This window comes from Mixophyes fleayi, chromosome 2 (assembly GCF_038048845.1).
Source record: "Mixophyes fleayi isolate aMixFle1 chromosome 2, aMixFle1.hap1, whole genome shotgun sequence".
Lineage (NCBI taxonomy): Eukaryota > Metazoa > Chordata > Amphibia > Anura > Limnodynastidae > Mixophyes > Mixophyes fleayi.
Window position 1 is genome coordinate 193785425 of NC_134403.1, and position 12152 is coordinate 193797576.

At 43.6% G+C, this 12152-nt stretch overlaps 1 protein-coding gene across 1 annotated transcript in view; it reads left to right on the forward strand.

The window, feature by feature from the left end:
• LCK (LCK proto-oncogene, Src family tyrosine kinase) overlaps positions 1–10654 on the forward strand; it is an 80779-nt gene extending 70125 nt beyond the window's left edge. The window contains exons 12-13 of the mRNA XM_075195218.1: positions 62–193; positions 9982–10654. Of these exons, the coding sequence (XP_075051319.1) occupies positions 62–193; positions 9982–10184 (335 nt within the window). The 3' untranslated portion in view covers positions 10185–10654. The remainder of the gene's footprint in view (positions 1–61; positions 194–9981) is intronic.
• Positions 10655–12152: the final 1498 nt, after the last annotated feature.

A 12152-nucleotide genomic window follows, 5' to 3' on the forward strand; every position in this document is an offset into this window, starting at 1 on the left:
CGCTATATAGATCTATTAATGTTACCTGATTATTACATTAATAATTCTTCCTTAATTACAGGTGCCAAATTTCCCATAAAATGGACAGCCCCTGAAGCAATTAATTATGGGACATTTACCATTAAATCAGATGTATGGTCATTTGGCATTCTACTGAGTGAAATCATAACATATGGGCGCATTCCATACCCAGGTGAGTTGTCACTAAAGATGCAACATGTTCCTGGTTTGTGATTAAAAGTAAGAATAGAAAAAAACCTTTATCTTAGGGTTAAAAAAAGAAATAATTTCATTCCATAAAATTTGGAGAAAGAAGTGTTATTTGGGATATCTCTACCAAACTATCGTGACGGTAAAGACAACAACAACTATTTACCAATGATACTTATCCAGAATTTTGCTTTTTACAGGACAATTTTGTAGGTCCTGTAGTTATCTATAGCTTCAGCTTTTTGGGGTTTACTTCTTCATTTGTGTACTTTAATATATCATGTTGCTAGTGTGGTCCATGAGAAGCGGAAGAACATTTAAAGAGAACTTGCCACCAAATTCTCTACTGCTGTCTTAGTGCACTGTGTAGTTAGCAAAACAAATAAAAGTGGCTCTACTGTGACCATGTTGTCCAAGAGAGAGCATTTTACACTGGGCTTTCTCTATGTGCTATTCTCTCTCTCAGACTGGATTCCTCCAGTAGTCATAGAAGGAAGCGTTCTCTCTACCTGGATAGTTCAACTGAGCATTGAAGTCAAGCTATTACTGTTCTATTCTGGATACTGAGAGCAGCGGATGCTGAGATGGCCGTACACCCATTTGCACAGTGGGATTTTCTGTAATTTGTACTGTGCATGCTTACTAAAACAAGTATGCCTATGTCTGTATGCAGATTCAGTACTTGCACCTCCTTCTGCCTTGAAGAGGTAGAACGGGGGATGGAAGGTACATCCAAACACAGATCAAGTACAGTACAGACGTTTTCACATAACTGTGAACTGAGGGAGACTCGCATAGAAATGCATATATGCATGCCAGTAGCCATATCACTTGCAGGTGCCTTAGAGTTGGTGCAAATAGACGCTGATAATGAATATGGTCTGTAGCACTAGCTAACCACTTCAAGTTGGCTAATTGCAGGATAACCTCTGAAGCTGACAGTGCTTTCTTTATTGACCGTGCATATATGATTTTGTCTGTGTATTTTAAAATGAATTCTTTGCTACCTTCATTCGTACACAAGAAGGAAGATTATACCAGCTTTGTTATTGAGCAGTGGTGGGTAACAGGTAGCCCTCCAAGCCTTCATCATCCCCATTTATTTATATAGCGGCAGGAAATTCCGTAGTGCTTTACGATTGGAAACAAACATTAATAAAATAATACTGGGTAATACACACAGACAGAGAGGTAAGTGGGCCCTGCTAGCAAGCTTACAATCTATGGGACAATGGGAGTTTGATACTTAAGGTTAAGTGCTAAATATTGCATATTGATTCAGCCAGATTGCAAAGGTACAAAGTGCTTAGTACGCTATATGATCCAGCCACACAGCAATGATGGTCAAAGGGTCAATACTGTCTTGTGTGAACTGTGTAAAGGGTGGTAATAGGGTACCCTAGGTAGATTAAAAGGGTGGTTGAGGAATTTTATAAGCTTGCCTGAAGAGGTGGGTTTTCAGAGAACTCTTGAAGGTTTTAAGTTTAAGGGAAAGTCTTATTGGGCCATGGAGGGAATTCCACAAAGTTGGTGCAGCCTGAAAATAGTCTTAGAAGCGGGAATGGGAGCAGGTAATGAGTATGGATGAGAGACGCAATCTTGTGCAGAACTGAGGTGTCGAATTGGGGGATATTTTAAGACAAGTCAGATGTATGTTGGTGCAGTTTTTTTGATGGTATTACATGTTAGTAGAAGTATTTTATATTGGATTCGGTAAAAAACAAGCAACCATTGTAGAGAGTGACAGAGCGGCTCAGCAGTGGAAGAACGATTTGCAAGATAATCAATATAGCTGCTGCGTGAAAAATATGTTATACGGGTGAGAGTTTGATTCTGGAAAGATCAGTAAGGATGGAATTGCAGTAGCTAATTCAAGAGATAATGAGTGCATGAATTAAAATGTTTGCAGTGTAAGATTTGTGGGTATTCTGGAAATGTTTTTAGATGTATGCAACATGATTTAGATATAGACTCAATGTGGGGAACAAAGGATAGTTTAATCAAGAATCACAACTAGACAGCAAGCTTGAGGTGTAGGATTTATTGTCATGTTGTCAAGAGAAATATAATGTCAGGTAGGTAACTTTTGTTGGCTGGTGGGAATATTGTTAACTCTCTTTTTGAAAGATAAAATTTGAGAGGACATGCAAGATGAAATGGCAAAAAGACAGTCAGGAATGTGGAGCCAACACAGATGATGAGAGGGGTTGGGTATGTTTTCACAATTACCAAAAACAGGACAAGCAGGAGCCCTAGAAAAAAATCTGATTTAAAAAAAACTGACTGCAATATAAACAGACTTACCTACAAACTGAAGCTGCAGATTTCCGTTGCCACCAGCATGCTAACAGGAACTCATTCCGAATAGACAGCTTTCCGGCAGTTGAGTTTGACATCAGTGCGACCTAGATTAATGTTAATTTAAAGTGGCAATGTCTGGACCCAGCAGGTTAAGTGTTTAAAAACTTAAGTGTTTAAGTGTAAGTGTATGTGTGCAACTGAGACTTTTGAATTTTTATTTACAGTAGAAATGTCAGGTCCTTTGCTGGCTAAAGCAGTGTGCTGGGGGATTTTTCTCTGTGTTTGTTCCTTTTAGGATAACCCCACCCTTTCAAGCACCTGCTATGAGCCTATAAATTGATTGAACAACTTTCACTTCTGTATAAGGTACCCAATTGCCAAGAGGCACGAGGCACCAGATATAAAGAGGCTGGGATTTGGATTCCAGATAGCCAGAGGCACAAGGCAGTTCAGGGAAACAGAGCATGCATTCCATAGGGCAAATTTAAAGGACTTTGAAAGAGGTGGGAAACAAGTGATATGTTCAAAGTTTGCTGGATCTAGGTAGTGTTCTGATGTATGGAGATAGGGGAGTTGTAGAGGGACCTGGATTTGAGGATATACCACCAACTAACAGAAGCAGAGAGAGAGAAAGATAGGAATGATGATTGTAAGATGTGTGACCTTTTATTTTGTGGTGACAGGGTGAGGATGTTACAGTTAATGAACATACATAGGAAAAAAGTGTTAATTAGAGGGGAGTGGAGTAGAGAAAGGGCTAGGAGTCTTCACCTGCGGCCCCCAGCTATTTCCTGTTTTATTGTCAGATGTGTTTGTTATAGCGCGTAACATTTATTTAAAATGCTGCTGATATGTTGTTACGGATAGGTTTCTCTTTCTCTGACTAAATGTATTATTTTAACTTATTACTGAGATTAAGAAAAATATGCAACCCTTTTGACGGCTAGAGGGCTGTACCATGCGGCCAGCGAAGAGTGTCAGTTTGCCTATCACTGTTATTATTTATTTTTCTATATTTAAATCAAAACTTATAGTGAATGTGTTTTTAGCTATGGAAACAAATGTTAACAAACTTCTATGTTGCTTATGACCTGGTTGAGAGCCAGTGTTTTGGGGTGTAAGTACGCCTGATGTAGACCTGGTTGAAATGTTACTAGTGCAGAATTGTAAGCATCTTGCGATGCATCTGACTCTGCATATGGGCATAAATACACTATTTCTCTTTCATCCAGTCTGGGGGACACTGCTTACCATGGGTTGTGGAGGGAGCTTGGGGAGTTGGCACCTAACTAGTTAACTTTTAGTACTGCCGACAGACCCCTCCCCTCTACAATCCCCCTGCCTCTTCCTGTCAGTTTTTTTTAGGTGCCCATGGAGTTGGGCAGTGTTTTAGTACTGTAAGTAATTTTTAACTTTTATTTTATTCTTTTCATTTTTTTCTACAGGTGGCAGAGCTGGAGTGTGTTCTAATATAGAGAACACACTCGCAGCGGGGCAGCGCAGGCACTACCCTGTCAGATGAGAGCCAGCGGCTCTCACTGATAAGGACAGGAGGAGAGAAGAAGAATGGGTGCCTGAATTAGGAGTGACAAGCGGTCTCACGGACCGCTGTCACTCCTGGAGCCTCCCCGATAACCGGCGTTGCCACTGCAGGCATAGAGCGCCGGTTATCGGATATTGCATTGGCGATGGCCATCTTGGAAAACGGAGGAGAGGAGAAGGGGGCTATACCAGGATCCCCCCTCATACATAGGAGGGGGCATCAGGTATTATCCGCTGTGGAGACCTCCACTACTCTGCCACATATTACTTTTAATTTTTTATTTGAACACAGAATCGCTACAGAGGCAGCATTACTGAAGGGGGGGAGCTAACACATAGAGCTCCCCCTCCTTCCAGAGAGAGAGATGGTTTATCCCAGTCTTCTGGCGCCAAGGAGAAGCCCGGGAAGAGAGAACTGATCAGAGGGAGCAGGCACCAGGATACTGCTTTTGGACTTCTCCCCTGTTTGGCCTATGGGCTAAGTATCTGATTTATTTAAACACATACTCTGTATTGCTGTTTACAAGTGGACTAGTAGGGGTTATATTATAGTTCTCCTACTTGCTTAAGATTATATCGTGTTTAAAATATTACAAGTACAACTTTTATATCTAGATTAGTTGATTACTTGTAGTTTTACATTTTTCTCTCCACACATTTATATCTCTCTCTCTACTCAGCTAAATTTAACAATTTAAGTCTGTGTGTTTGGTGTGCCTTCCTTTATTAAGAAATGTCAGATAAGGGAAAGGGCCCTATGGCAAAATATTTTACATGTTCTAAATGTAGTGTAAAATTACCTTGTGGGCAGAAGGACCCGTTGGTTCTCTGCTCTGTCTGCGAGACAGGGGTCCCCCCTGCACAGGCCCAGCATATTTCAGCCCCACTGATGGAGGAACCGGCCTGGGTGACCTCCCTGACACAGTTGGTTTCCTCTTTAGCACAGATGGTTTTTCAATCTAATCAATTGCTATTTACTGTGGCTACTTCGGTGGCTAATAATACTAGTACTCAGTGGGGCCTCCCTGTTACACAGGTTCTATTGGAACGTCTATACCAGGACCTTCATCATCATCATCATCATCATCATTTATTTATATAGCGCCACTAATTCCGCAGCGCTGTACAGAGAACTCATTCACATCAGTCCCTGCCCCATTGGAGCTTACAGTCTACATTCCCTACTATAGACACACACTCACACACAGACAGACAGAGAGAGGGAGAGACTAGGGTCAATTTTTTTTTTTTTTGATTGCAGCCAATTAACCTACCAGCATGTTTTTGGAGTGTAGGAGGAAACCGGAGCACCCGGAGGAAACCCACGCAAACACAGGGAGAACATACAAACTCCACACAGATAAGGCCATGGTCGGGAATCGAACTCATGACCCCAGTGCTGTGAGGCAGACGTGCTAACCACTAGGCCACTGTGCGCTCTTCTTATATAGACCAAGCTCCTGTTCCCACAGAACCGGCATGGTCTGCAGCATTTATAAAGGGTTTGGATAAACTAAACCAGTTACTTGAATCCCCAAACATTCTGCCTGCTAAAAGAAGGAGGCCTAGATCTGATAATACCCTTATGGTCCTTTCAGACTCTGAGGAGTTTTCAGAGGAAGAGGGGGAAATTAATTCTGATCCTGACCAGGTTCAACCTTTGGGACAGGAAGAAAGCTCTAAAAGCCAATTTATTAATGATTTGGTTTTAGCAGTGAGACAAGCGTTGGACCTCCCAGAACCGGAGGATACTACTCTTAGAGACAGAAGTCTATTTAAGAAGGCCAAAAGAAAGGCTATCCGTTTCCCCCTTCCGTAGAACTTAAGGATATTGCAGAAGGAGCCTGGAAACAGCCTGATAAGAGGTTCTCTGTTCCCAAAAGGTTCTCTTCCCTGTATCCATTGCAGGAGGAAGATGTGGTTCGCTGGGAGAGTATTCCAAAAGTGGATATTCCAATAGTTCGATTGGCCAAGCACACTTTACTTCTAGCTCCAGGTTCTGCATCTCTGCAGGATGTCAATGACCGCAGAGTGGAATCCCAGCTGAAATCTATATTTGCGGCTGCGGGTTCTTCCTTTAGGCCCACATTTGCTTCAGCTTGGGTGGCTTGAGCCATGGAAGCATGGGCAGACCAGCTGGCAGAGGCCTTGCATGACTCTGATTTACTTTCCCTGGCTTTGCATTTGAAGGAGGCATTGGGGTACCGTTTTGAGGTGGCCCAGAACACAGCGGCTGTATCCTCTTTTATTTTGGCTGCGTCTATTTCAGCAAGAAGAACGTTATGGCTGAAATACTGGGAAGGAGATGCGGAATCAAAAAACTCAGTGGAAACCATTCCTTTTTCTGCAGCAGGTTTGTTTGGCCCGGAATTGGATACCCTGATCTCCCAGGCAACGAGGGGTAAAAGCTCTTCCTTGCCGGTATTCCCTAGCAGGAGCCGAAACCCTCGGCTCAGCTCCTTTCGTCAGCCCTTTTGGGGGACCTCCTTACCTAGAGGACAGTCCTTTAGAGGCAGACAGCCCAATTCTCGAGGCTCCTCTGCCAGGGGGAGATCCTCATTTGCAGCTAGGCGCCAGGCCTCTAAGACCCAGGAGAAGCCTGCGTCCTGATGACCACTGTGTTCTAGAGGGGGCACCAGTGGGGGGACGTCTGTCGTTGTTTCAGGAACAGTGGGCAGCGTCCTCCCAAGATCCTTGGATTCGGGGCATTATATCAGAGGGCTACAGGATAGACCTGCTGGGCCCGGTTCCACATCGTTTCTTCATAACTCCGCTACCCTGAGATCCTTAAAGAAGTCAGGCAATACAGGATTGTGTCGCCTCTCTTCTTTCACAAAGAGTTATCTGCAGGGTCCCAGATTACCAGAAAGGACAGGGGTTTTATTCAAACCTTTTTCTGGTCAAGAAGCCGGACGGCTCCTTTCGACCCATCCTAAACTTAAAGGACCTCAGTGTACTCTTACGGGTGGACAATTTTTGGATGGAGTCCCTAAGGTCGGTGATAAACGGCTTAGAGAAGGATCAGTTTATGGCGTCCATAGACATAAAGGACGCATACCTCCACATTCCGATTTGGATCCACCATCAGTCTTTCCTAAGATTCTCGGTGGGATCCTCCCACTATCAGTTTCGGGCCCTCCTCTTCGGCCTCTCAACAGCTCCGAGGGTTTTTCACGAAGATCATGTCAGTTATGGCAGCATGTCTTCACCATCAAGGAATTCAGGTCGTGCCTTATTGGACGACCTGCTCATCAAATTCTTCACAGAGAATTGCTTACGTCATCACTTATCCCTCACCATAGCGGTTCTCGAGGGCCATGGATGGCTAATGAACTTAAGGAAATTCCAGATGGTTCCGTGTCAACGCATGGTTTTCCTAGGGCTCATTATGGACACCAGCCAGCAAAAGGTGTTCCTGCCTGTCGAGAAGATCAGTTCTATTCAGAGTATAACAACTCAGGTCTTGTCTTCTCCCAGCCCCTTAATGCACTTGTGCATGCGGCTGCTGGGAAAGATGGTGGCCTCATTCGAGACCATCCCCTTCGGTCGAGCCCATTCTCAATGTTTTCAGTGGGATCTATTAACAAAATGGTCAGGATCCCACCTACGTTTGGATCTATAGGACCTCTCTATCTCCAGGGACGAGAGAATCGCTTCAGTGGTGGCTGATTCAGGATCACATTACAGTGGGCAGATCCTTTGCTCCATGGCCATGGATCATAGCCACGACGGACGCCAGCCTGAAAGATTGGGGGGCGGTAATCTGCATCAGCCCTATCAATAAACGTGCTGGAGTTGAAGGCTATTCTTTTGGCCCTCCGGGGGGCCCAGTCCCTCCTCCATGGCCACCCAGTCAGAGTTCAGTCCAACAATGCCACGGCCGTAGTATATGTCAACAGGCAAGGAGGAACCAGGAGTGCAGCTGCAATGAATATTGCAGCTCAAATTTTGGTTTGGGCAGAACAATATATTCCAGCAATATCAGCAGTATACATTCCAGGAATAAGAAATTGGGAGGCGGACTACCTAAGTCGAAACCAGATGATGCCGGGGGAGTGGTCACTCCATCCGGAAGTTTTCCAGTCTCTGGTTCAGAGGTGGGGTCTTCCGGACATAGATCTCACGGCTTCCAGACACAACAGAAAGGTTCACAGGTTTTGCGCAAGGGCAAGAGACCCCTTAGCGGTGGCAGTGGACGTTATGACGATGTCATGGGAGTTCAGGTTGGGATACCTGTTTCCTCCGATTCCCATGCTTCCTCGCGTACTCAGACGAGTAAGGCAGGGCGGTCTGCCAGTAATTCTAATAGCGCCCTCATGGCCGCGCCGAGTCTGGTACGCGGACATAATCTCTATGGCGGAAGGACAGGGTTTCCGTCTTCCGTCTCGAGACTACCTTCTTTTGCAAGGTCCCTTCCGTCACCAGAATTTACCTCAGCTCAGTTTAACAGCATGGCTGTTGAAGCCAGGCTCTGGAGGGCTAGAGGTTTTTCCTCCAGCGTAGTGAACACTATGATGCGAGCCAGAAGGATGGCCTAGAAGCAGGGCTTCGGTTAGGTTCCCTAAAAGTCCAGGTATCGGCTCTTTCAGTATTTTTTCACCTGAAATTAGCGGCTTTACCAGATATTAGGACTTCCTCCAGGGAGTCTTGCATATTCAGCCTCCCTATGTTCCGCCTACAGCACCATGGGATCTCAACCTGGTACTGGATATGCTTAAAGGGCCTCCTTTTCAGCCATTACTTGTGGCAGATTTGAAGGGGTTGACCTGGAAGGTCCTTTTTTCTTTTGGCTATTGCCTCTGCACGTAGGGTTTCGGAATTAGGAGCTCTGTCTTGTCGGGAACCATACCTGGTTTTCCACGAGGACAGAGCGGTGTTAAGAACCCTCCCTTCGTTCCAAAAGTAGTTTCGGCTTTCCATCTTAACCAGGAAATTGTAGTTCTGGTCTTCTCATCTACTTCCCATCAACAGTCTATTGAAAAGTTAGATGTGGTTAGGGCTCTGCGCATTTATGTCAAAAGAACTTCTCAGATTAGACGTACTGATTCTCTGTTTGTCCTTTATGATACTAATAAGAGAGGCTGGCCAGCCTCAAAACAGTCCATTGCAAGATGGATTACGTCAACCATCAAGCAAGCTTACATAAAGACTAACCGTCCTGTGCCAGAGAGACTTACGGCCCATTCCACCAGATTGGTAGTGGCGTCGTAGGCAGCTAGAAATGGGGCTTCTGCAGACCAGCTTTGCAGGGCAGCCACCTGGTCCTCTGTCCACACCTTTACAAAATTTTACCAGTTGAATGTATTTGCATCCGCGGATGCAAATTTCGCTCGTAGTGCTTTACGAGCGGGGTTTTCAGAGTAGTCCCACCCTTAAGGGGCTGCTTTAGAACGTCCCCATGGTAAGCAGTGGCCCCCAGACTGGATGAAAGAGAAAAGAGGATTTATGTACTTACGTTAAATCCGTTTCTCTGATTCCGTCTGGGGGACACCGCGATCCCTCCCTTCTGCTTTTTCTCTGTATGCTCTTGGTTGATTGACCTTTCTCCTTGGGGCTTTTTAATTAACTGACAGGAAGAGGAAGAGGCAGGGGGATTGTAGAGGGGAGGGGTCTGTCGGCAGTACTAAAAGTTAACTAGTTAAGTGCCAACTCCCCAAGCTCCCTCCACAACCCAGGGTAAGCAGTGTCCCCCAGACGGAATCAGAGAAACGGATTTAACGTAAGTACATAAATCCTCTTTTTTACATGCAGCTTTTTAGAGCTTATTTTTTCCTTGCATATGTGTCCAACTCAGCATCGGGCCCAAAAAACACAAGACACAATGTAGTAAATTAATAATGTGTCAATAAAGAATCTGATGACATCTTCTTTTACTCACCATATCAAAAAAGAGTGACTGCATTTGGTAATGTGTACTTCCTCCTACAGGCATGACTAATCCTGAAGTGATAGACCATCTTGACCGTGGTTATCGTATGCCAAGATCTGAGCATTGCCCTGTGGAACTTCATGATTTGATGCTTCGCTGTTGGAAGGAGCGTCCAGAAGACAGACCTACATTTGAATTTCTTCGCTCCTACTTGGAAGACTTCTTCACAGCTACAGAGGGCCAGTATCAGGCCCAGCCTTAATTTAGCATCAAATTAAGTATGAACAAGAAGGTTGAAGGGGACTCTAAAGCACAGCTGTAACAATCCAGTAACTGGCCCACCAATGAGAATGTTAAGAGTAGTTTTCATTATAACAGTCTTTTATACTCTCATATGCCACAACAGTACTGGCATACCCAAGAAAAAACACTGATGGTCAGTGCAAGACTTTGCCTTTTTTCTCCTATTACCTGTGGGTAAAACAAGAGATTGCAGAGAATTTCAGTGAAAATAAGTATCATATCACCAATGAAATCCTAACACCTGGAATTCAGGTGTTAAAGTATGACAGAAGGGAAACCATTGCCAGCACGCTTCCTAAATTCTTTTTATACTATTATACTGAACTACTGTAGATTAAATCTATTAAACAGATAAACAAAAATAGTTCTGAAGCTTAACTGAATCTATATATTACACAATTATACATTATTTTAAGGAAAAAAAAATAAAGAAATTAATAAAAACAACCTTTTTTAGTGTAGTTTTCTTGAGTTGCACTGCATTATTTCATACATAAATTCAATATTAAAGTACAGACACGCTTGAGGTGTACGGCATATTGACATTTCCACTGAAGGCAGCTACTAAATTAAAACTAAACAAGCACACCAGAGGCTGTTCTCTACTGCTATCCACAGCAAATGACCATGTCTGTCCTGGTACTATCTTTCTTTAGGCATTTATTATTAAATGTTAGTTACATATTACAAAGCACTTGACTAGGAATATGTAATCCTTCATACCAGTCCCTGCCCCAGTGAAGCTTGCATTTTATATTCCCTATCACACAATCACACAATATGGTTCATTTTTGTCAGGAGCCAATTAACCTACCATTATGTCTATGGAATGTGGGAGGAAACTGGAGCACTTGTGGGAAAGACTTACAAACATGGAAAGAACATGCAAAATCCACACAGTGTCATGACGGCAAATAATGCTGGGCACATATGTGAAGATCCTGCCGCAGAATCAAAGTCCTCTACGGATAAAATCTAAATGGAAGCACACTAAGATACATAATATAAAATTGACTTACAGCAGGACGGTACATCTGGCATCTGGGTGTTAGCCCAGCTTCTATGAAAATCACTGTAGACACAATAGTATGATTGTTTTTCTCAATGAAAGTAAACATGCAAATATTACATTCCCATAAAAAGCTTGTGCAACACTGACTTCTGCTGGGGACTCAATCTGCAGTACCTGGAAAATATGACCTATATTGCAATGTATGTGGTCCTAAAACGACATCTTGTGTCTGATAATAATCCATTTGAAATTGATCAAATAATTGGCAAATGTGGTGTTACGATGTGTGCTTGGCTTTCAATTACTACTTTTCCTCTTTTTCGGTAGTTACTAAACAATGAGCCAAACTGATTTTTCATATAGTATACAGGTCTATGTTGCTGCTATTACTGCCTGGAGTAGGACCCATCAGGCATGTGGAAGACTAAAATAACTGACCTGGACCTCAAAATTGGGCCCTGTTCAATCATCCTGGAAGTTGATCCAGGCAGATTTACTGATTTTTTTGCAAAACAACATATGAAATACATACCGAACATTATGTATATAATTGACAAGATGCTTTGACAATAAAGAAAGCCAAACAAACTTTTTATGGTTAGGGACTTGAGAAGGTTTGATACTCAGGGTTGAAAGCTGAGAGCAGAATGGCCAAGGTTTGAGAAAACAGGGTGATCCAGCAGGCCAAAGTTCAGCAGCAGAGTAACCATAGGTAGGCAGAGGAGTACTCACAGCTAATGTTCAATCAGTGCCACCAAGAGAGGGGGGAGGGTACTAATTACCTGGGCCCGGCCATGCCAGGAGTTCCAGGCCGGGCCCTCACTGCCGCCATTTCTTTTTTCTTTCTTTTTTTTATCTAATCCGTTTTATATTTTTTCTTTTTTTTTTAGTATTTTTGCGGGCGCGGGGTGAAGA